The sequence below is a fragment of the Pimephales promelas genome, chromosome 5 (genome assembly GCF_988280905.1).
Source record: "Pimephales promelas chromosome 5, fPimPro1.hap1.1, whole genome shotgun sequence".
Taxonomy (NCBI): Eukaryota; Metazoa; Chordata; class Actinopteri; order Cypriniformes; family Leuciscidae; genus Pimephales; species Pimephales promelas.
Window position 1 is genome coordinate 22,359,660 of NC_142773.1, and position 21,293 is coordinate 22,380,952.

General features: G+C 36.8%; 1 protein-coding gene across 2 annotated transcripts in view; it reads right to left on the reverse strand.

The window, feature by feature from the left end:
- Positions 1-806: 806 nt before the first annotated feature.
- The window catches only part of epha4b (eph receptor A4b), a 134,171-nt gene continuing 113,684 nt past the window's right edge, over positions 807-21,293 (reverse strand). For both annotated transcript variants that reach the window (XM_039654694.2, XM_039654695.2), the window contains 6 exons: positions 13,329-13,390; positions 10,251-10,460; positions 8,004-8,153; positions 6,586-6,779; positions 4,866-5,003; positions 807-3,539 (listed from right to left, as the gene is read on the reverse strand). In XM_039654694.2, the coding sequence (XP_039510628.2) occupies positions 3,440-3,539; positions 4,866-5,003; positions 6,586-6,779; positions 8,004-8,153; positions 10,251-10,460; positions 13,329-13,390 (854 nt within the window). In that variant the 3' untranslated portion in view covers positions 807-3,439. The remainder of the gene's footprint in view (positions 3,540-4,865; positions 5,004-6,585; positions 6,780-8,003; positions 8,154-10,250; positions 10,461-13,328; positions 13,391-21,293) is intronic.

Genomic DNA, 21,293 nt, shown 5'->3' on the forward strand with positions numbered 1-21,293 from the left:
GGCCAAATAGTAGGTTAACTTTATGTTTTGAGTGGATGACCAGCGCAAGACACTGAAATGGATGTCAATAAGATTATGAATTGAAAGTTTACTTTTAAAATGTTGCCAAATTATTATTATTATTTTTTGTCGTCTTGAACTGAGCTATCATTGATGGCCAAGCACACACACACAGCTGATGTGAAGTTGTCAATATTGTTTTCAATAAAAAAATAAATAAAAAAATAAAGCAAAAACATTTGCACAAAGAAAGCCGATCCACTTTCCACTTTTTCATACTGAGAAGAGCATTAAAATTAGAAAAAATAATGGGACAAAAAGAAATCAAGAGACATTTAGAAAAGATAAAAATGTGTGTTTAATGCGATTAATCACGTTAACTATGTCATTAATGCGATTCATCGCGATTAAATATTTTAATAGTTTGACAGCACTAAAATATATATATATGTATATATATATGAGAGATAGATTTAATTCCAAAAGATGCTCACTTTTGTTGATATGTCAAAATTTGATTTCACTTTTTTGGTGTTATTCATAAAGCCTTTAAAATATTTCAGTAATTCTAACTAGAGTTTGGTCAGTTTGCAATTCAAAATAGGGCATTTTACAGAATTTTGGATGTGCAATATAATATACATCATTGTGACTTGCACATAATGCATTGCTATTGTTCGATGGATGCATCAGTGCATTTTTACACCCTTAGTCTAACCGACATTTAGGTATAAAACGTTTCAGTCCCATGGCGTCTGTGTTGATGCATTTGCATGATGCAGAAGAAGGAAAAGAGATGCCAAAGCTTCAGGTGAGAAATTAAAAATATTAGCATTTATTACAGCGACATTAAGAGCCTCAATGCGTACACTTTTTTTCGCAAGCCCATAGAAACCTGCAGTGTGTGAAGAGATGATGGGCACATAGCTTACAAAAGAACAGAGATCATTCACAAAGGATCAGCCCAAACACATGTACAGAGCCAGGGCAGAACAAAAAGACAACCACTTTATAAGCAATGTTCATCTATCATCTTCTATTATATTAACAACATTCCACATCCTTCTAACATTGTTTAGTCACACAACCACCTGCTTTGATTCATTTGGTGAGCAGATACAGATAGATTTCTTTCCTTAGCTGTATTTGCAAAACCAGAAAGATTATGTTGCAGTAGTAAAATTTGGAGCTTATGTTTTATTAATGGTTGTTAATATTGCCATTATCAGCATCATCGTCAAATCATGTTTTTGTTGTTTCAATGGGATTTCGTGCAGCCAATTCAATTTCGCCACATCAGCATATTGCCTCCTGAGACAGAGTTGAATAGATTTCAAAAAATTAGCATAAAAATGGATGGGATTCTGGCCTTCTGCAATTATTTTATATTTTACATATTGAAATCTCAGATTAAGACTATAAGATTCATTAACTCATCTCAGGATAGAACAAATCAATTAATCTAAATGCATAATCGCTTGTTTAAGGAAGTGTGTTTTTCTCTGAATAAAAATATGCTAAATTAAAAGAAAAGTGCAATATTGTGACCCATTAGCAATATTTTCTTTGTTTTTGCCATTTATGTCAACATGGTATAAAATTTTCCAGTTATACTTTACATAATCTAATGACAGATGATGAATTTTCCTTAAAAATTGACAGAAGGAACCGTGGTTGTGTGTGCTTCGTTAAAGCCACCCGAATTCTGCAGACACAGAATTCTGACATACTTATTTTACTCATAATTCCATTTTAAAAGAGTTTTGAATCAAGAAACCCGACAGATTCTGAGTAGCTCTTGCGATTAGTTACAGTGTTGTGCTGAAGCATCGAAACGATTAATGACATAAAAGAAATCAAAATTTGAAATGATGTGAGGGAATCATGATCATGATCTGAAATTATGATTATCTCTCAGTACCATCAGTTCCTGTATTTGTCTCATATATATTTAAATAAAACAGGTAGACTTTGACTTTACAGAACAACCTCACTAGTACAAAAATATACAGTGCAGCAAATCAGTCTCAGTAAAGTTAGCATGAGGAATTTAGTTTAGCCCAATAGATTTATTAAAACCTCTCCGTCCCTACATACCACATGTGCCCGTGCCTCCCGCGAGAGCGGGGCGGATCGAATGCGTTTCCACAAACAGCAGACTAAAACAACAGTAAACATGTTGAGCCTGGCTTTAATATCGAGCTCCAGCTTCTCAGTGACGCAATGATAAATACTATATACATTATACTTCATGATATCATTTCTAAGGGGAGGACGGGAAAAAAGAGAAAGAACTGCACAGTTAATAAGGCATCTAAAGTCAAGCAGCTAAGGGCACCACTTGAGTGAAAAAACTGCAGTCACTGTCACCTGTCAATCAAAGACGAAGCTTAGGATCCATGCTACATTCCAGAGATGAGTTATTATCGCACATCAGCAGACAGCGGTGATAACGCACCACACGGCCGCTAACTCCTCTTCATACTAAATAAAAGTACATCATTACAAACATTCTAGTTTTTCGCGTGTTTTTTCGATTTTGTCTTCGTTTTTTAAATCAACACTGTACATTTTATACACTATAGTACAATAGTATATGTGGTCACGCACTATGAGTGTAAACGTAACGACGATGCGGACGTGGCACACACACGTTATGATGATGTAAAGTTGTTTTCGCTGCAGTTGAACAACGTGTCTGTGCGGCGAATGGACAGAAATAACATTTCACTTTTTATTTGGAAGTCAAACGGTTTCTCATACAAATGCTTGCACTGTTTCAGCGCCTGTTCACATAAGGAACACACGATGAATGAAGAGCAGTTATTTCTCAGCTAAACAGAATATAATGATCTTATCTTATCTTGCCATCCTCACACTTCTTTGTCGTTCCAGGTGCCATCTTTGCTGGTGGAACGCAAACTTGTCTTTTCGGTGCTCAACCAATGCCTCAACTATGACAAAATAAATATACTATTAACATCTTCTGTTATGGTACTGTGGCTTATAGTGGATGTAGAAGAACATACCGATATCCCAAACATGGACGTGATAAAAAGAAACAACAACCCTCGTTTTCATAAAAAGTCCGACCTTTGATATGCTAAAGATCACATATGAAATGCAAACGTTGAAACTGTAAAACACAAGCTGTGAATTCTCCCTAATGTATTATTGTTCCTTTTTTTTTTTGTTTGATAACCATACTTCATATCTGATTTGCCGTGGCCTTGTCAAGCGATTGCAGATCGGTCTCGTGTGTCCCTCGACTCGTAGGAAGCTCGGACGTGCATGTACGGAAGCCAGAGCGCTGACGAAAGGGTCGTATGCGGAAACATCCAGGGTGGGAACTGTACAGTGAAGCTGCTGATAGGGATTGTAGTGGGAGCAGTTGTTAACTCTCTCAGTCTGTACGCTCTCAGGCGGTGGAGAAGACTTGTTATACCTGAACGTGTGTCCCCTGTGCGTGCAAGCTCTGGACGGCAGAGACAATCTTCTTTTGGTGCCCCACCAGAGTCACACCCATCTTGCTTAACTCACTGAGGAAGAAGGGACAAAAAAAAAGAGAAAACGTTTGAAGAAATCATGTAATAGTAAGTACAGTTTGTTTGGTGTTTGGTTGTAGAATAATTCATAATTAAAGAACAATATATAAAAGGCCAGCTTTGTATGATGTGTTGACAATTACCACTGAAGCTTTGGCGGGACATATCGAATGGGTCCACGCCCATTAGCATTTAGTTTACCTCACAGACTGCAAGTCGTACTTGACAGCAAAATGGAAGCGAATCCAAGCACTGATGATACCGTGGATTTAATAGTAGAGGTGTGAATAAATTCTAGCCATTTCATTTTTTAACCAACGTACAGTTGGAAAAAACAAAATAAAACTTGAGAGTTTGAGCAACCGAACACACATCTCTAACCCATATTGCTCCGTGAGGCGTCAACGGTCGCTTTGGCCAGCATAGGGGGCGGGACGCTTTAGATTCTAGAGTATTTGATTTGACAGAAGATGTGATGAAAGCTGAAGTCCGCAGTAATGTCAGGAACATCCGTGATCCATTTTAGCTAAGTTTTGAATGCTTATATCTCCTAAATGCAAATTTTTTCATAGTTTTGGAACACACCAGCTTATTCATAACCTTAAGGCTAACATTTTTTTATTTTAATTTCAGGGGGCCTTTAAGAGTGCTCTCGTAAAAGTTAGGGTTTTTTATTGGCATTGAAGATGAAGAACCTTTAACATTCATGGAACATTTCCATTGCGCAAAAGGTTATTTAGAGTGGAAAATGGTTCTTTAGATTATATCGATGTTCTTCAGTTAAAAGAAATCGTTATAGTAAGAAGTGTTCACTGAAAGGTTCTTTGAGGAAGCAAAAATTAAAAAATGCAAAATAATAATAATTAAAAAAAAATTAGTAACTATTTTTCCCTGATGTACAGAACATGTTGATGTGCTTCAATGTGGAGCATAATTTTATAACCGAAGAGATTGCTTTGTGGGCAGAGCTACGCAGCAGCACATTATAAAAAATACATATCAATGGATTTTTTTGCATGACATATACTGCAGCTGAATTTTGATGCTCAAGTACAATTTCTTCTTATAATAAACGTTAATATTTTTGAAACCTTGATAGATACTTATTTTAAGGTTTCTTTGACAAATAGAAAGTTAAAAAGAACAGCATTAAATTGAAATATAAAAAAAGTAAAACAATAATAATTAATCATTAACAAATAATAAAAAATCTTATTCACCCCAAATAAATATAAATAATACAATAAAATATTAAAAATAAACATTTTGGTCTGGAACACTTGCCATGATGTGAGCCTTTGTCCAGATACACAAACTTACCACAAGCTGATGTACAGTATGGAATCTAGAGAAACGTAGCCCGCGCTGGCGAAGTTGTCCTTGTACTGGCCCATACTGATGGCGTCCAGCCATTCATCCACCGTACTCACGCTGAACTCTGGGGTGGTGGGGTCTTCCCTGGAAAGGAAATTGGATTTGTATCAATTATGGTGTGGCTTAATGCTAAAGAACTGAGTACAGAGATGGAAAACTGCTCTTACGTAATAAATCATCATTGGAATTGTAGGTTATGGTGTTAAGGCTTCAGGCTTACGGTTAACAAAAATCTAATCAAACTGTCATTTGTCTCGGAGTATAATGATCAAAAAAGCAAGTTGATCCAAGAACTTCCTTTCACTTCCTTGTGAGAGTCGATATCTTAAGTAATTTCATGAGAAAAGGATAAAGAGTTGAAGAGTTGCAGTAGAGGTTAAAACCCATTGTGTTCCCTTTCCGTTCTTCGTGACAGACGGGTTAGGCTCACAATGTTGAGTGACAGCGGCGTTTGAGTGAAATCCGGGGGTCAATTCAATCTCAGACCTGGGATGTATTTAACGCCCTCGTTCTTCTTTGTCCTCTTTGGACACAGAGAGATAAAATGACTGGCAGGTTGGGCTGTAATCAGAGAGACTGTGATGGACTTGAAGAAGCGTATATCTCAAGAAGGGCTCTGACTCACTAGCTTTACGGCTGTAATGCGAACTCTGCGTCTCCGTCTCCAGCGCTCCTGATAAACCGCAGGTGGAGGGGGGAGTCTGCGCTCTGTCTCATGTCAGGTTTTACAATAGGGCTATCTATAACGACATTTTACAAAGCTGCCAGATGAATGTCTGCTGGAAAAGGATCAGTGACACTAGGTTTGGTTATATTAGACGATATGGAGTTTATCAGCTTGTTGTCTCACATTAAACGAAAGATTTGAGAGTTCATGGGGCAGACAAAGAAAAGCTGGATTGGATTTTCTCTGGATTTATTTGAGCTGTTAGGGATTTGTTTTTGTGGCTTTTAAATGTTCACTTTAAAATAGACAATCCTTTGGTTTAAACTGGTGTTGTTCTTTATGTTACATGTTTCCACCACTTTGTCATATTTAAACAATGTTAATAAATGGTTAAACAATGGTTCTTTATAACCCTGAGTTAACATAATCTTGGGTTTATTTGGTGATGAACATGCAACCTCTTTAATTGTCTACCTCAGACACTAATGTTACATTAATTTGAACATTTTTTTCTAAAGAAAATAAAAATAAAGATATATGCTCTGAAAAAAAATATTTAAAAAAAATAGAAATAATTTGCAACATTATAAATGTCTTTACTGTCTCTTTTTATTTGTTTAATACATTACATAAAAAGTATTAATTTCTTTAAAAAAATAATGGTAGTGTAAATTATCTCCTCAATTTATATTGTTTAAAGGATATTCAGATATTTTCTATAGGAAAACAAGATTTTACATGATTTATTGATCATTTTGAAGATTATTTATGATATATAAACAATTACATAACCAAGGGTTAAAGAAAAGTGGCCTTAATGCACACTCTAAAAAATGCTGGGTTGTTTTAACCCAATTTTGGGTATAATATGTATAGGAACCCAGTCTGAGTTTGTCCATATTTTACCCAAAATTGTTTTAAAACAACCCAGCATTTTTTAGAGTGCAGGGTTAAGCATAGTGTGAAAAGCTGAAGCACAGGTTCATATCAGTTTCTCACCAGACTAAGCTGTTGGCAAGCTCTTTCAGACTGTTGGGGTTGCGGATGAGTTTGTCAAGAGTGTTGACAATCTGCCCAAATTTGGGCCGTTCGCTTCTAGTCTTCTCCCAGCAGTCCAACATCAGCTGGTGGAGGACCACGGGACAGTCCATCGGAGCGGGCAGCCTGTAACCCTCATCTATAGCTTTAATCACCTGAAACAGAGGCACATACATCAAAATATAATATATCGAACAAAGAACAAAACGTGAAACTGCACTCTAAGAAAAGTCCATAAAATAGGGCCCATTGTACTGTGTTAACTTGAAGAGATTTTCCATAATGATTTTGAAGGTGTTTTATCCATAGTTTGAATGTGTTTTAGAGTTAAAGATGCCCGTTAACTCAAAGGATAATATTCTGGCAGAAAATTACCAGCATGTAACCTTAAGGATATTTTTCTACTGCATTTGTCCCTTAACATAAGTTTTAATAATTTATTCAGTGAAATAAAATCATATTTTTGACTCAAGTAAAATCCAGTAATATAGTTGCTATATTATGAAGTAATAGCACATTTGTATGAAGCACATTTTTAGGTTACAACGTTTTTCCAGTTTCATTGCTGCTGTTGTTAATGTTGCTATGCAGGATCTTTTACAAATGCAAGTAAAAGTAAATGCAAATCTTTCTGTCCGTTTCTTCTTTTGATAACACTGTTACTGGCTAATACCAAGCACCATATGCTATTATTGTACTTTAGTGGAAAAAATAAGTTTAGTAGTAGTTAGCATGGTACATCACATTTACATTTCATATTACTTTATATAAATGAATGTTTGTCTATTCCACGGTGTAAAACATAAGAACCTTTAATTAAGTCGTGTAACATTCATTGGTACAAGACATCTCCTATGTGACTATAACTGATTGCTATGGTTAAAACAGCCCCTGTTCTCTGCCACTTCATGTTCTTAAATCAAATGAGCTATTTTCCTTGAGACATGAAACATTCTTCTGTGTTGCAGAATGAGCAGAGAAGACCTAAATCATTATCAACGGTGCCCTGAAGGTCTTCAAGATTTCTCTGACATTTCCTGAGATGGTAATAAATGGAGAAGTCAGAAACTGTTAGCATAATATAGCAGTGAGGGATGAAGTGTGTTTCACTGGCTTGAATTAAATGCAGGAGCAGCTGGACAGCTCTCGTTTATGAGCCTCCTAAAACCATTGTCATTCGAGCGGTTTCTATACAGACATCACGGCAGGAAGATTTTACTTGCAAGGACACACTGCTCGGAGGCTCTGCCCTCCCCCCTCTCCCAAGAGGCTTCAATGGAAATGATATTAGTGGAGATATTAGATATTAGTTGAGCAGATTTCAATTTAAACAATACACGAGAGAACAAGAGCGTTTCCAGTTTCTCAAGGACACTTACGTCTTGATTAGACATCTCCCAATAAGGCCGCTCTCCATATGAGATCACCTCCCACATGACGATGCCGTAACTCCAAACGTCACTTGCTGAGGTGAACTTCCTGTACGCTATAGCCTCAGGAGCCGTCCATCGAATGGGAATTTTTCCACCCTAAAAAGGAAATAAAAAGACGGTGTTTCCTTAAAATCAGGTACTTTCATGTTTCCAGGGGTTGATTTAAATTTTCTTTTTTGCTATATGAGAGAAAATGATTTCTGTCATTTTCAAAACTTAGGATTGTCCCTCATTTGTGGAATGATTTCTACCACACCAAACAAGTTTTGGAAAAATCAATGGTGTACTTGGTTACCAAGAGATACAGTTTGGGGTTAAACATGACACATCATAAATAAATAAGTAATAGTTTTTATTTTGTGTAATTATGCACAAAATGTGAAAATACACTACTGTTCAAAAGTTTGGGGTCAGTAAGATGTTTTTTTTATTAAAAAATGAATACTTTTATTCAACAAGGACATGTTAAATTGATGGAAAGAGACAGTAAAAACGTATAATGTTACAAAAGATTTCGATTTGAAATAAATGCTTTTCTTTTGAACTTTTTATCAAAGAATTCTAAAAAAAAAGAGTCAGTTTTCACAAAAATAATAAACTGCACAACAGTTTTAATAACTGATACCAAAATTACATTTATTTTGCACCAAATCAGCATTAGAATGATTTTGTAGGATCATGTGACACTGAAAACTGGAGTAATGGCTGCTCTTATAAAATTGAAAACAGTTATTCTGTAATAATTCACAAAATTATTTGTTTTACAGTATTTGAGCAAATAAACGCAGCCTTGGTGAGCGTAATATACCTATTTTAAAAACATTTTTAAAAAATCTCCCTGACCCCAAACTTTTTAACAGTAGTATATGGCTTAATTGTCACTATTTAAGACACCTAAAATGCTAGCTATGAACTTAACCTTACTGTAGCCTATTTTATTCCAAAAACGTTAATTTCCATCGTCGTCATTTCAACACAATATACAAGCTGAAATAACACTGTGATGTAATTTCCAGGATAAAAAATAACTGAAATCTGCACGGTCGGACGTTGTTAGTACACTACTAAAATTAATGAGAGTGTGAAAAATGTGTTTTAAGATATTTCATTCTCTGAAAGTTAAAGACCCATAAACAAACAACAGAATAGATACAATATTTGCCTTTCCATTCCAGCACTATGAAGGGGTCTTTATTTCCCTAAATGCCTTTTTAAATAGCTGCAGTAGTTTGCAGTTAATCTCTACAGTCAAAGTCAAACAAAAGACAAACTGGCTGTACTCTATATAGACATACGTGACGAGAGTGTCAAAGAACGGCAGCAGGGCCCAAGGGGTAAAATCATTTAAAGAGAATTTCAAAAAGCGATCTTTACATTTTTTTTTAATTATATAAAGTCACAGCAACATAAACGGTTGCCTCGCGTGGCCTGAAGGGTTTTGTCTCTTCGTGATTTCAGGGCTTGAAGCAATGGGGCACGGGGCGCTGAATGTCAGAGACACTTATATTTTAAGAGTTCCTCCCTGTTGAAACACATTTTGTCTCAAGCACGCACACACGCGAGCATCAAAAGGCAATCTGCAGGGGTCCATTCAGGGTTGTACAAGCACCTCCCTCCCTTGTTTGAATGTGACAACAGATTCTCCTGCTGAGTCTATGCTTTGTCCACACTGAAGGCCACACACACACACACACTCTCTTGCCCTTGGCCTTCATGCGCATTCACAGGGGTGCTCACCAATTAGAACGAGTGTAGGCTGTCCTGTCAGAAACGGATGTAATTAATACATGCTGTGTGGACAGAGAAACTGACCCCCGAGAAAGCCAACTCACTTCTCAAACATCCCTCCTCTTTCTCTCTGTGTCTCATCCTAGTTCATTCACACAATCAAACACTTTTAAAGAACATAAGAGGCATCTCTTTCTCTATTCAGATCAGACATATCAATCAATATTTAGGTCTTAGGGGATTTTTCAGATTTACCATATTAGCAAAAAAATGAGACGCCAATGAAAGCTAGCTCTGAAAAAACACTAAATAAATAGCAACCAAAACAGAATGTATACAGAAAACAAGATGTTACAAAACAATAAATAACATAAATTTTTTATTCATTTAGTTCTTCCTTCATTCCCTCTTTTTGTAAAATTTATGATGACTCTAAAATAACCTTGACAGGGAAAAGTGTTTTACCCGTGTGGTGTACGCAGCTTCAGGGTCGTCCTCCAACACTCTGGATAGGCCGAAGTCGGACACTTTGCACACCAGATTACTGTTCACCAGGATGTTTCGTGCCGCCAGGTCACGGTGGACGTAGCTCATGTCAGACAGATATTTCATTCCTGAGGCGATACCACGCATCATCCCCACCAGCTGAATGACTGTAAATTGCCCATCGTGTTTCTGCAAGAGAAAGTGATGGCACATGTTAGTTTTTTATAGATTTTAAAGGTGGTGTACACTGTGAAAACAAAGGTTTTAAATAACTTTAAACTGTTCTCCTTTGGCAGCACGATGCAAAACTTATTGTGGTTTGAACTGGAACCTTTATTTCCATGCAAATGCCACTATAAGTAGGTTGCTAATTCATCAGATATCATGAACTTACAACATTTCTTCATTTTTATTATTTTACAAATCTTTATTATTATATATTATTTAAATATTATATTAATAGTGTGTGCAAACACAAACTTTTATTTTGGATGCGATTAATCGCGATAAATTGTTTCATAGCCCTAATATATATATATATATATATACTGTATATATATATATATATATATATATATATATATATATATATACATATATATATATACCGCGATTAATCACATCCAAAATACAAGTTTGTGTTTAAATAATATATGTGTGTGGGGTGTGTATAATTATTTTGTATATATAAATACACACAAATGCATGTAAGAAAAATGTTTTATTAATATATCAAATATTTATAATCATGTATAATATTAATGTTATATATATTATATATTATATATATAAAAGTATATAAATGCAAATATATACATGCATGTGTGCGTATTTATATATACAAAATAATTATACACAATACACACACATATAAAGTATTATGTAAACACAAACTTTTATTTTGGATGCGATTAATCATTTCACAGCCCTAATATATATATATATATATATATATATATATATATATATATACACACACACACACACACACACTGGAATAATATAAATAATAATAATCAAAATAATAATTATTATTATCAAACATTATTACAATGAATATTAATTTGCTCATAAATATTCGAAGATTTTCTTTCTGTTAAAATTTCTACATTACATTATTCAGATTCATGCATTTTTCAAACCCTCCATTTTCACAGATCCATTGGTTTTGCTCTGAGTTCTGATTCATTATGCAAAAGACTCTGACCTCTGGTTTTACAGCTCTTTCTGCCATAATTGCTATAATGTTGACAGGCCTTTATTAATGTAAAACCACATGGATTTGGTGCCTCTGTTAGCTAAACAAAAGAGCTCAGACATCCATTTTGCCTCAAAAACAGTCTTCGCAATAAGCAATTAGCTCAATGTCTTAATCTCCATATCTGGGCAGTACACTAATCTTGTTAAAACCCCACTTTTGTACCTCCGAGCAATATCAATCAGAAAACATGCGCTCGTATAGTATTTCATGCATCATAATGTGGGTAAGTTAATTACGCTGTGTTTTGTGAAATGTGGCCGCTGACTGATCGTCCGGCCTGATCGACTGCTTGTTATCAATCTACTGTCAGAAGCCACACTACTTACAGGAAGAGCAGAGTACGCAGACATAGAGACAGAGAGAAATCATTTGTTTTGCTACTAGTAAGTGATGCTTAACTGATCTGTCTTCTAATTAAACACATGTAGCTGGGTGGCCGAACTATGAGCTATTAGCCATAAAACGGACCCCATAATTATATTAGCTTTTTATGTGGGCTAAGGGGGTATTTATGGGATTCATTATGTACGCCGCAGAAAGATCGAAAGTCTCAGACAGGCCCGTTTTTAGGGGTGGGGGTGTTAGATTTCATTTTCATTTTCTCAAAGTGTAGGCAATTAAAAAGAGTCCTGACTTAAAGGAAAACGTATCTGTGCTGTGCGTAATAAAACTTCGTGGCCTGATCCGCTGGGTGACAAAGGCGGTAATAAATTAGTGAGGATTGCAGAGGAGACATTATGGCAGCTTGGTGGAGCGAGCGTAACCTTATTATAAATCTACCGAGTTCATTTACTCGCTTCCTGTCTCTGTACGAGACACATTCGCAACACGTTCACTCAAATACACGCTCAAGCATTATTATCCTTTACTAAAACAAAGACGGCTACCGCTTTATTTCGATAGTCCACTTTAGACATACTGACTATATACAGTAAGTAACTTTGCAACTACAAGACAACGGCCAGTAATTAAACTATTAGTATTTATTTTGATGGTCTTCCAACAGGTATTCTACTAACTACTGTATAAGTAACTTTACAAGTACATGCACATTTATTTATTTATATTTATATACATGCACATTTATTTACATATTTATAACTCATACCCTAACCTAACAGTCTACTAATATTCTACTGTAGTTGCAAATTATTGAGAGTTAGTTGTCATGTAGTTGTAAAGTTACTTATAGTTAGTAAAATGTCAAAAGTAAACTATCAAAATAAAGTGTAACTCGAAGGCCCAAAAGATAGACATTTTTAGATATTAATGATAACACAAATATTTAATGTAAATAAATAAAAAATAAACTTTCAATGAAAAATAAACTGAAATAAAACTGTAAAAATAAATTGCAATATAGTGCATGATGCAGTTTAATTCAACCATTACTCTGAAAAATGCGAATGTCCCCATGCAAAATCCATTTTAGATGGGAATATTCTGTTGAGTCTAAACAGAAAATATTTAATCAAAAATAAGTATATAAAAATGCAACAGAATGAAATGAAAACTAAACTGAACCAAACTATAACAACCTTGGAACGTTCGCTGCACAACAGACAAGATACGAGAGCCCTAATGGACAGTACGCAACTGAATCCGTGCTGCCTCAACCAGGCATCCATTCCATGCTTAATTTCCCTGCAGTAATAGACTTTCAGGGAGGTATCCGTGGCTTATACCCTTGAGCGATGCTCGTTTATTGGCTGTAGGTAATTAAATGTAAGGCAGCATCTTAAATGGCATGTGAATATCGGTGTGGACTTGTGCCACGGGCGTTTTGCCTTCCTCACCTTCAGGAAAGTATCCAACGATCCATTCTCCATGTACTCTGTAATAATCATCACGGGCTTGCCTGTAGACATAAAAAAAAAAAAAAAAAAAAAAGAAGACAAAAATACAAGATTTACCACCAGCCTAGATGGAAGGAAAAAAAAAACATAACATGCCCTAACAGATTGATGATTCTACACAAATCCATACAGAAATAAATCATGGTAATGGTGTCATTAATCCTTTATAGCTGAGATGCTGAAACACAGGAATGAAGGAGAGAAGAGAGGAGGCGAAACCCTGGCCACACTCTCAGCCTCTGTCCCGGGCAGCCCCATTATTCAGCAAGACAGACCTTCATCAGAGCCTTCCACCATCAAAGACAGCAGTTAATTAACCCCGGATAATCCACTGAGAACCAATTAGAGAGCTTTGTTGCCATGATGGGCGGGCAGGACAGTCAATGAGAGCCGATGAGAGGGCACAACACCTGTTGTGGTGGGCATGAGCAGTGATGGAATCTTGAGTAAACGGTGTTGCAAACTAGCTCTGTGAAATATTAACAATCAATCATAACTTGTTATAATTGATTATGAATATTTGAATCAGTTATTTGGGTGAACTTGATGTAGCTACATCAACGTTACAACCAATTATTCGGTTCATCCTGTTATTAATTAATTGAAATGTACATTTCCGGGGCATGAGAAATGTCTTTCTTATTAAGTACTACTAAGAGCAAGTAGTCAAGATCTTTGACTCCAGATATGAGCTTGAGACACACACAACTTTACGTGTGATATGAAAAAGACTTTATTAACTAGACTTAACATTTTAACTACTCTAAAATTCACAGATATACAGGCATAAGTATCTACACCTACATATACACATGCATAATGTATACACATACACATGTATATATATATATATATATATATTGAAAAGGGTTTATTTCTTCTTATTTAGCAAGAATTAGGAGACAATTCCCTGCCAGAGTTGGCTTCATTTGTGGGGGAAGTTTCACGGAACATTGTTGGGAGAGTAAATTTGTTGGATTATTCATTAAATATAAATGACTAATTTGTGTGTCTCTGATTTGTCCAGACACTACAACAGTACACAACGTTTGTTTTACAAATGACTGAGGCAAAGCTCCAGACCCCAAACTAAGAAAACAACATTAGTCAGTCAACTGAACACACCACAACCGCAAGCATTAATCTATTAGTTGACCTGAGAAACAACCTCCCAAATGTGACATTGTAATCATAACATACTATACATGTGTAAATTCATTCATTTCAACAAATGTTTCGAAACCTTATGAGCTGCTTATTATAATTGTACTTCTGACACAAAGGATCCAAAAGTAAAAGCTGCTTATTCCAAAACTCGTTAGCCAAATGCTAAAACAGCACCCAACTGGCCAACTAGTCTAAAAAGTGGATGTGGACATACATTTTATTATTAGTAATAGTTCCATCACTATTTCAAACAATATTTGTCTATCTATTGCTGGTGCTTCTCTTTAGAGATCAACATGTTAGCTTAGCATGGCTTTGCTAATCAAACTGTTTTGTGATGTGTTCTGTAAGTAAAGAAACCTACCTTTAATGTACCTTGTACTTTTTGTTTCAAACCAAAGTTTGGCAATGTTGTCATTCACCTCATTGCTAGTTGTTTTGGTTAAAGAGAGAAAAAAAATGAAATATGGCCACTGAAAAAGTGGGTGGGCATTGTTGCACTACAGTATATTCAATGAACTGTGAGTGTTAAACCAGACTAGCATATTCAGACGACAAACGCATCTTCTGTTAAATTGCATGTTTTGAATACAAGAAGACATCCTACATGAATGATCACTTACAAGGTAGCAATATCAAGGCAACAATGATTCAAACAGAGTTTTACAAACAGTCTTACAAACACACTCCCACTTATAGGCATAAGTTATACTTCTGCTGCCACCAATCTACCACAGGGCATCATCTGCAACCTGATATCTGAAATAAAGCGACAGAGTGAAATAAACAGAAAAATGTTCCAGAGGCTTGTCGAGTCCCGGTTAACAAACTCTGTCATATCCCTCTCAATCCTCTGACCTAAATATATCACTCACAGGTCACAGACAGTTCAACCATTTAGCAACCGTTGTTTCATTTCAGAAACGTCCATGTACAGCTTTGACGGAACGAATCAAAACGCGACCGCTGGGGTAATATGACCGTGTCAAATGTGCCTGTTGATTAGTCGGTGCGTCTGATTCTGGTGGTGTACACCATGCTTGTCTTTGTAAAAGGCTCTAAACCTACGCAACGCATAAGTAGGTCTCCACAGATGAGGCTTATACATACACAGACACTGAATGCTAAGTGGGCATACAGTGCTTCAGATAGCAGGGAAATAGGTTATTATGTTAGCACTCAGATGAGATACATGTGTTAATGATAAACATTCACTTGAGCAAATAAAATACATTATTGCATTCAATTTCATACATTCTTAAATTCAAATATTAAAATCAGTTTACCAACATTTTTAGAAATGGGTCTAATTTTATTGATTACTTGAGTTTGTTGCAGGTATTCATTTTTTATTTATTTATTTATTTATTTTTTTTTTATGGAACCTGCGATACAAACATGTAGGTCAGAGGGACTCCCCTGGGAATAGATTTTTCCGGGAATATACTACTATATATATACGTTAAAATGTGAAATAGGTTCCTCGGAGAGAATTCAAGCATTATTTTTTTTTTCTTATTTAATAATTAATAGATATGGCAGATAAAAATGATATGCAGTAATAATTCATTCCAGTCCTGAATTTTATCCTACTGATTAGTACATTTTACTAAAAATGACATTATTCACTGAAATCTTCAGTTTTTTTTCTAATCTGTTAGGGTGGAGCATAGCAAATAGTCTTAGATTTCTCCCCTGTGGTGAAAATGAAGCTTTTAATGTTGTTTATACATCTATGAGGTGATTTTTAATATGCTTTAATGTGCAAACCATGCGCAAATTCACAAGTCAACACCATTGCTGAGTATTTTCTCCTTAAAATTGCAGTGAACCAAAGACAGTCTCAAAAACGTGGTTTGAATTCGCTGGTGTTTCTGATGTCACAAACTACTTTGTAACCAATCACGTCAACGAGTTGGGAGCTGGAGTGAGCGAGTGGAGTCAGGGCTAATTTGCATATTCATAGAACCACATATACTGAATGAAGCAAGGTTTTAGAGTTACATTCAAGCTATTTTAAGGCATGACAAATATTTATTTTTTTTTCTAGGAAAAAACAGAATATGTCATTTTGGTGATCAATGTGGTGTTTTAAGCGATACAATGATTTTATTTCAGCTTAATCGCAATTATCGAAAATTATCATTTTAGATTTAGTTCAAGTTAACAATAACAACATTGATGCAAAAAGTCTGTAGTAAATAAATCAGGAGGTAAAAAAACAACAAAAAAAAACGATGAAATGGCATTTTTTTGTTCTAAAAAAACATCCACAGTTACTACTCCAAAAAAGAAAAGACATTAGTGTACACAGAATGTGTGTCAGTGTATTAGTGTTTAAGTTGTGGGGCTGTTCCTACCTCTCTCAGGGACGTGTAAACACTAGCCGTGTCAGTTATGATAAATGGTCAGTGCTGGACATCTCCACTCTGGAAGACTGAAATATGTGCTCTAGTCATATAAAGTATATGCCTCTATGTGTTTGTGAAAAACAGGTTTGATCACCCCCCTCTGAGCATCACCACGGCAACTGGCTGGCTATACATCACCTAAAATTAAATCACTATCTCACTGAGATAAATGCCTTCCTCGACACCCCCCAAACCTAACCCCCCATGTCTCAACCGAAAAAGGGGGGAAAAAATGCAATTGCTTTTACTTTTCAGAGGCAGACTAATGTAGCTGTCAGCCGCAGAAAGGAGAAAGAGAGCGAACGGACCGCGGCGCACTGTGTTCTGGGAATGGCACGGCGACGGGTGGCAATCTGATGTCACTGTGTGTGTGACCGCTTTATCAGAAAGACAGTTGAAGCGGCAACTGGCATTGATCCTGAAAGAGCGGGTGGCCGAGGCACTGGATCCGATCAGAGAAACTTATGGGGCCTCCCGGGGCCCTGACCTCAGCATAACAGCCTACAGCTGAGCCCAGAGACAGAACACATGAGATGAATGTGTAGTTAAACACTGCGAGGGCATACGTGAGGGTTTAACCGTAACACGATCACGTACGTGCCTTTAACAAATATCAAAACTCTAATGCGGGTGTCCTCCAGATCGGAATTGGTTTCAAAAGCTGAAATTTACCAAGGAAATTAATTTCATACTCAACGCTTGACTAAACTCTGGCAAATCTTTTTGAAAGGTCATCTAGTGTTGATTTTGTACGTGGGTTTAAGTGCTAAAACAACCGTCAGCCGAGATTACAGCAGGCGTTTAACTAATAAAACACTCCTTGTTATGAGCTCTTCAGAAAACAGCTCTGAAATATCCGCTCTTGACATTAATCTCTGGCAACCTTGAGGGGATTTTTTTATTAATTTCCCCTCTAATTCATGCGTTATCAAGAGATCATCTGGACATTTGATGTGGCATATTTTCCTGATGAGTTACAAAAAGGTTATGGCACACAAGCATCTCCATCCGGTGCAGAATGTGTGCTCACCATCTCAAAGGCGCACAATAGAGCTCATTGATAGCTTCCTGCATTAGCATCACATGTCTTATGAACAGAGGGCAGGCATATCTCTGTGATTTCACCATCCAGACCTGTTCTTCTCTTTCTGCTCTGTTTCCACGAATAGAAGAATATGTTTAAACCTTCGTAAACCCTGCATGACTGGAATAGCAGCCATCTACAATGAGCTTTGTGTGTGCGGGAGTAAGAGTTTCAACCCAGGGTTAGGTTATAGATTTACATACTCTGATAGATTTCAAAGATTTCACCCCCGAAGGTGACACTAAATACAGTTAATGGAGTACTTTTGAACTGTAATAGCATCAAATTGACCCTTCGCTAAGCCACGCCCGAAAACCGTCACTGGCCAATCATGTCTTAGCAACCGTAACTATGCGCGGGAGGTCTGGCAAGCTTTCGAACGAGGGAAACATGCTGAAGCATTGTGCGCATGGATAGTGCAAATCTGATAACGGTATACTAAAAGTTTGGACGGGGGAAAGGAATTGTTTTCCTTCCAGAAAATCTAAAAGCCAAGGGGAAAATGATTGGCGTGATCTAGCGTCTATGTGCGAGACCCATTCACAACTACATTGCTTGGAAATATTGACGGTTCTTTGGTCATAATGATAACGTAAAATAAGACGATTAAAGAGACAAGACAAAGGCTCACTGACGTACTTTAAAATATATTTAAACATTTTGTTAATCGACGTCCTACTAACGTTACGTACCCCTTACTAAGTAACTTAACCCAATCCGATCGCGGCTCTCCCGGTATTAGTGTTATTCCACAAGATTTATTGATAAGCTGTTTGATTTATAATTATTAAGATCATTTTCACATACCCTGCTGTGTATGAACATAGCTGTTCCTCAATTTGTGTTTCCCATTTGAACGGTCAGCGTATGAGCCGCTGCTGCTTGCGCTGGGACTATAACGTTAGGCTTTGACTTCAATTTTTCGCCTGCCGTCAAAAATCTGAACTTTGGCGTCAAATTCGCACCGTGTTAACCAATCAGGAGCCTGCTGCTTGCTCACGTGGTGAAGTATCTGGATGCTTCAATAAAATATTTTGTAATATGACTAAATGCGTGTGGTTGTAATGTACAATAAAGCAAATATTTTGTCACTCAAAACTTTATTTCAATATACAAGACATGTTCATTTTGTAATGAATGTTATTTATTCCATATCTAGATTATATGAAATATTATTATGATGTAAAGACAAACAACATGTGCATAAGTTCGTGTCCGGACTTGAGAGAGAGAAAAAAAATCACAGGACAGGTTAATAACTTTTGGAGGCTTAATTAGATTAATTAGATGGATGAGATGCGGGACAACAGGTCATCAAACTGGGTGCGGGACAGGCGGAAGTACAGCTGACAGCGGCTGTCATCCAGACGCAGCTCCTGGAGCGAGCAAATGGTGAAACTCACCAAACGGTTCGTCTCCGAAGGGTCCGGTGCACACAAATACGGCGACGATAATCCCCACGCCTCTGTTCTGCTCTACAGAGCACATACAGAGCGGTAACTCTCTCGATGAATGCTCGGTCGACATAAAAAAATGGCCGCCAACGGATTTCGATTTTCAAAATTGCAAAATCGAAAACCGTTGCCGGCCATTTTTTTATGTCGACCGAGCATTCATCGTCAGTTTCACTCTTGATGCGCAAGTTAACACAAAGTGGTCAAGCGTCAAACTAGGCGCGAATTTGACGCGCTATTCGCGTCCGGTGTGAACGCACAGTCAGAGCATAAGCATGAGTGGCTTAAAAAACAAACAAAGAAAAAAAAATGTAATGGTAAATTAATAAATAGCTCAAACATTGTTTTTTAAAACTTTGATAGAATGATTTTCCCAACTGCTGATCCCTCCCTAACTTTAAGAAACATCTAAAGACAAATTGCGAATCGTTTATGATGTTGCTCTGTTGTCGTCTTGGATAAAAGTTTCTGATTAATGAATACAGTACATGTAAAATGTAAATGTGACCATTACTGGCCCGAAATAAAAACTAAGCTGTCATTGTCTCCGATGAAAATAACAGATTGGATCCAGGTCTACATGTGTTGTGATATCTAGGACAGAGATTTAAAAAACATATCCACTTAGATAAAGCTGTCACACCAAGCTGCTGTCAAAGGCATTTTGCACAGAATCTCTTGAGCTCTATACATACTTACGAGGGAATATTCCCGGAAAAATCTATTCCCAGGGGAGTCCCTCTGACCTACATGTTTGTATCGCAGGTTCCATAAAAAAATAAATAAATAAATAAAAAATGAATACCTGCAACAAACTCAAGTAATCAATATCACATAACACCTCGTCCGTGTAATGCAATGCCCCTGTGATTTAGCTCTAACCAGGACTGTAGTATAATCATTAAAGGAAACAGACTTTTGTAGCAGGTGATTTGACATCTAGAGTGCTTGTGTGTGTGTGTAGGCAATAAAAAAATGCTTTGTGACATCAGATACAAGGCAGATTGGGTAATTGCGTGTGGGGAGGGAGGCACACCAGCTTGAATGCTTGTGTATAAACATATGTTTGTGTGTAAAGCGGCACACAAGAGGTTTTACATGTGGCCTGCAGTCGTCCCATCAGGACCCCAGCAGTGACACCCCTTAACAAGCTCAAATCAGGCAAGCAGATTGGGCTATTCTCAATGCTGGCTCACCCACAGAGCGAGAACCCTTATTGCAAATAGAGTATTGATTTTACACCCCCATTAAAGCGGTTTTATTTATTTCGACAGCGGTTACTGTGTGAACAGCAGAACTTATATCTCCATATATTCCTGGTTTTGATCTACAAGGTATTAACTTATAGGATTAAAGAGATATTGACCAGTTTGATAACCCGACGGCCCACTTTGTGTCCTCCCGCTACGATTATGAACAAAAGACCAAAAGACGTTGTTCTTCAACTTTACAATCTTATTGATTTTCCAAATGGTGTTTTAACTAAATGACACATGATGTACTGAGCACTGAGTTGCTTTACAAGTCCTTTCCAAGAACAGCAAAGAGACCCGGAGGTACATCGCAGCCCTTAATCTATCACAAGAGTTAACGCAATTTAACACAGGAGTCTCTGCGAGACTTTAAACTCTCATTGTCCCCTAAACAAAAGAGCGGCGGTTTTAATGAATGCTTTCTCGAAATAGCAGCCACTTCGTTAGGAGGAAAATCCTTTTGCGGTGGAAAGAGCGTGATGCGAGGAGATGATAGCCTCCTCCAAATTGAATGCTTCCAGATTAGGCGATTGTTG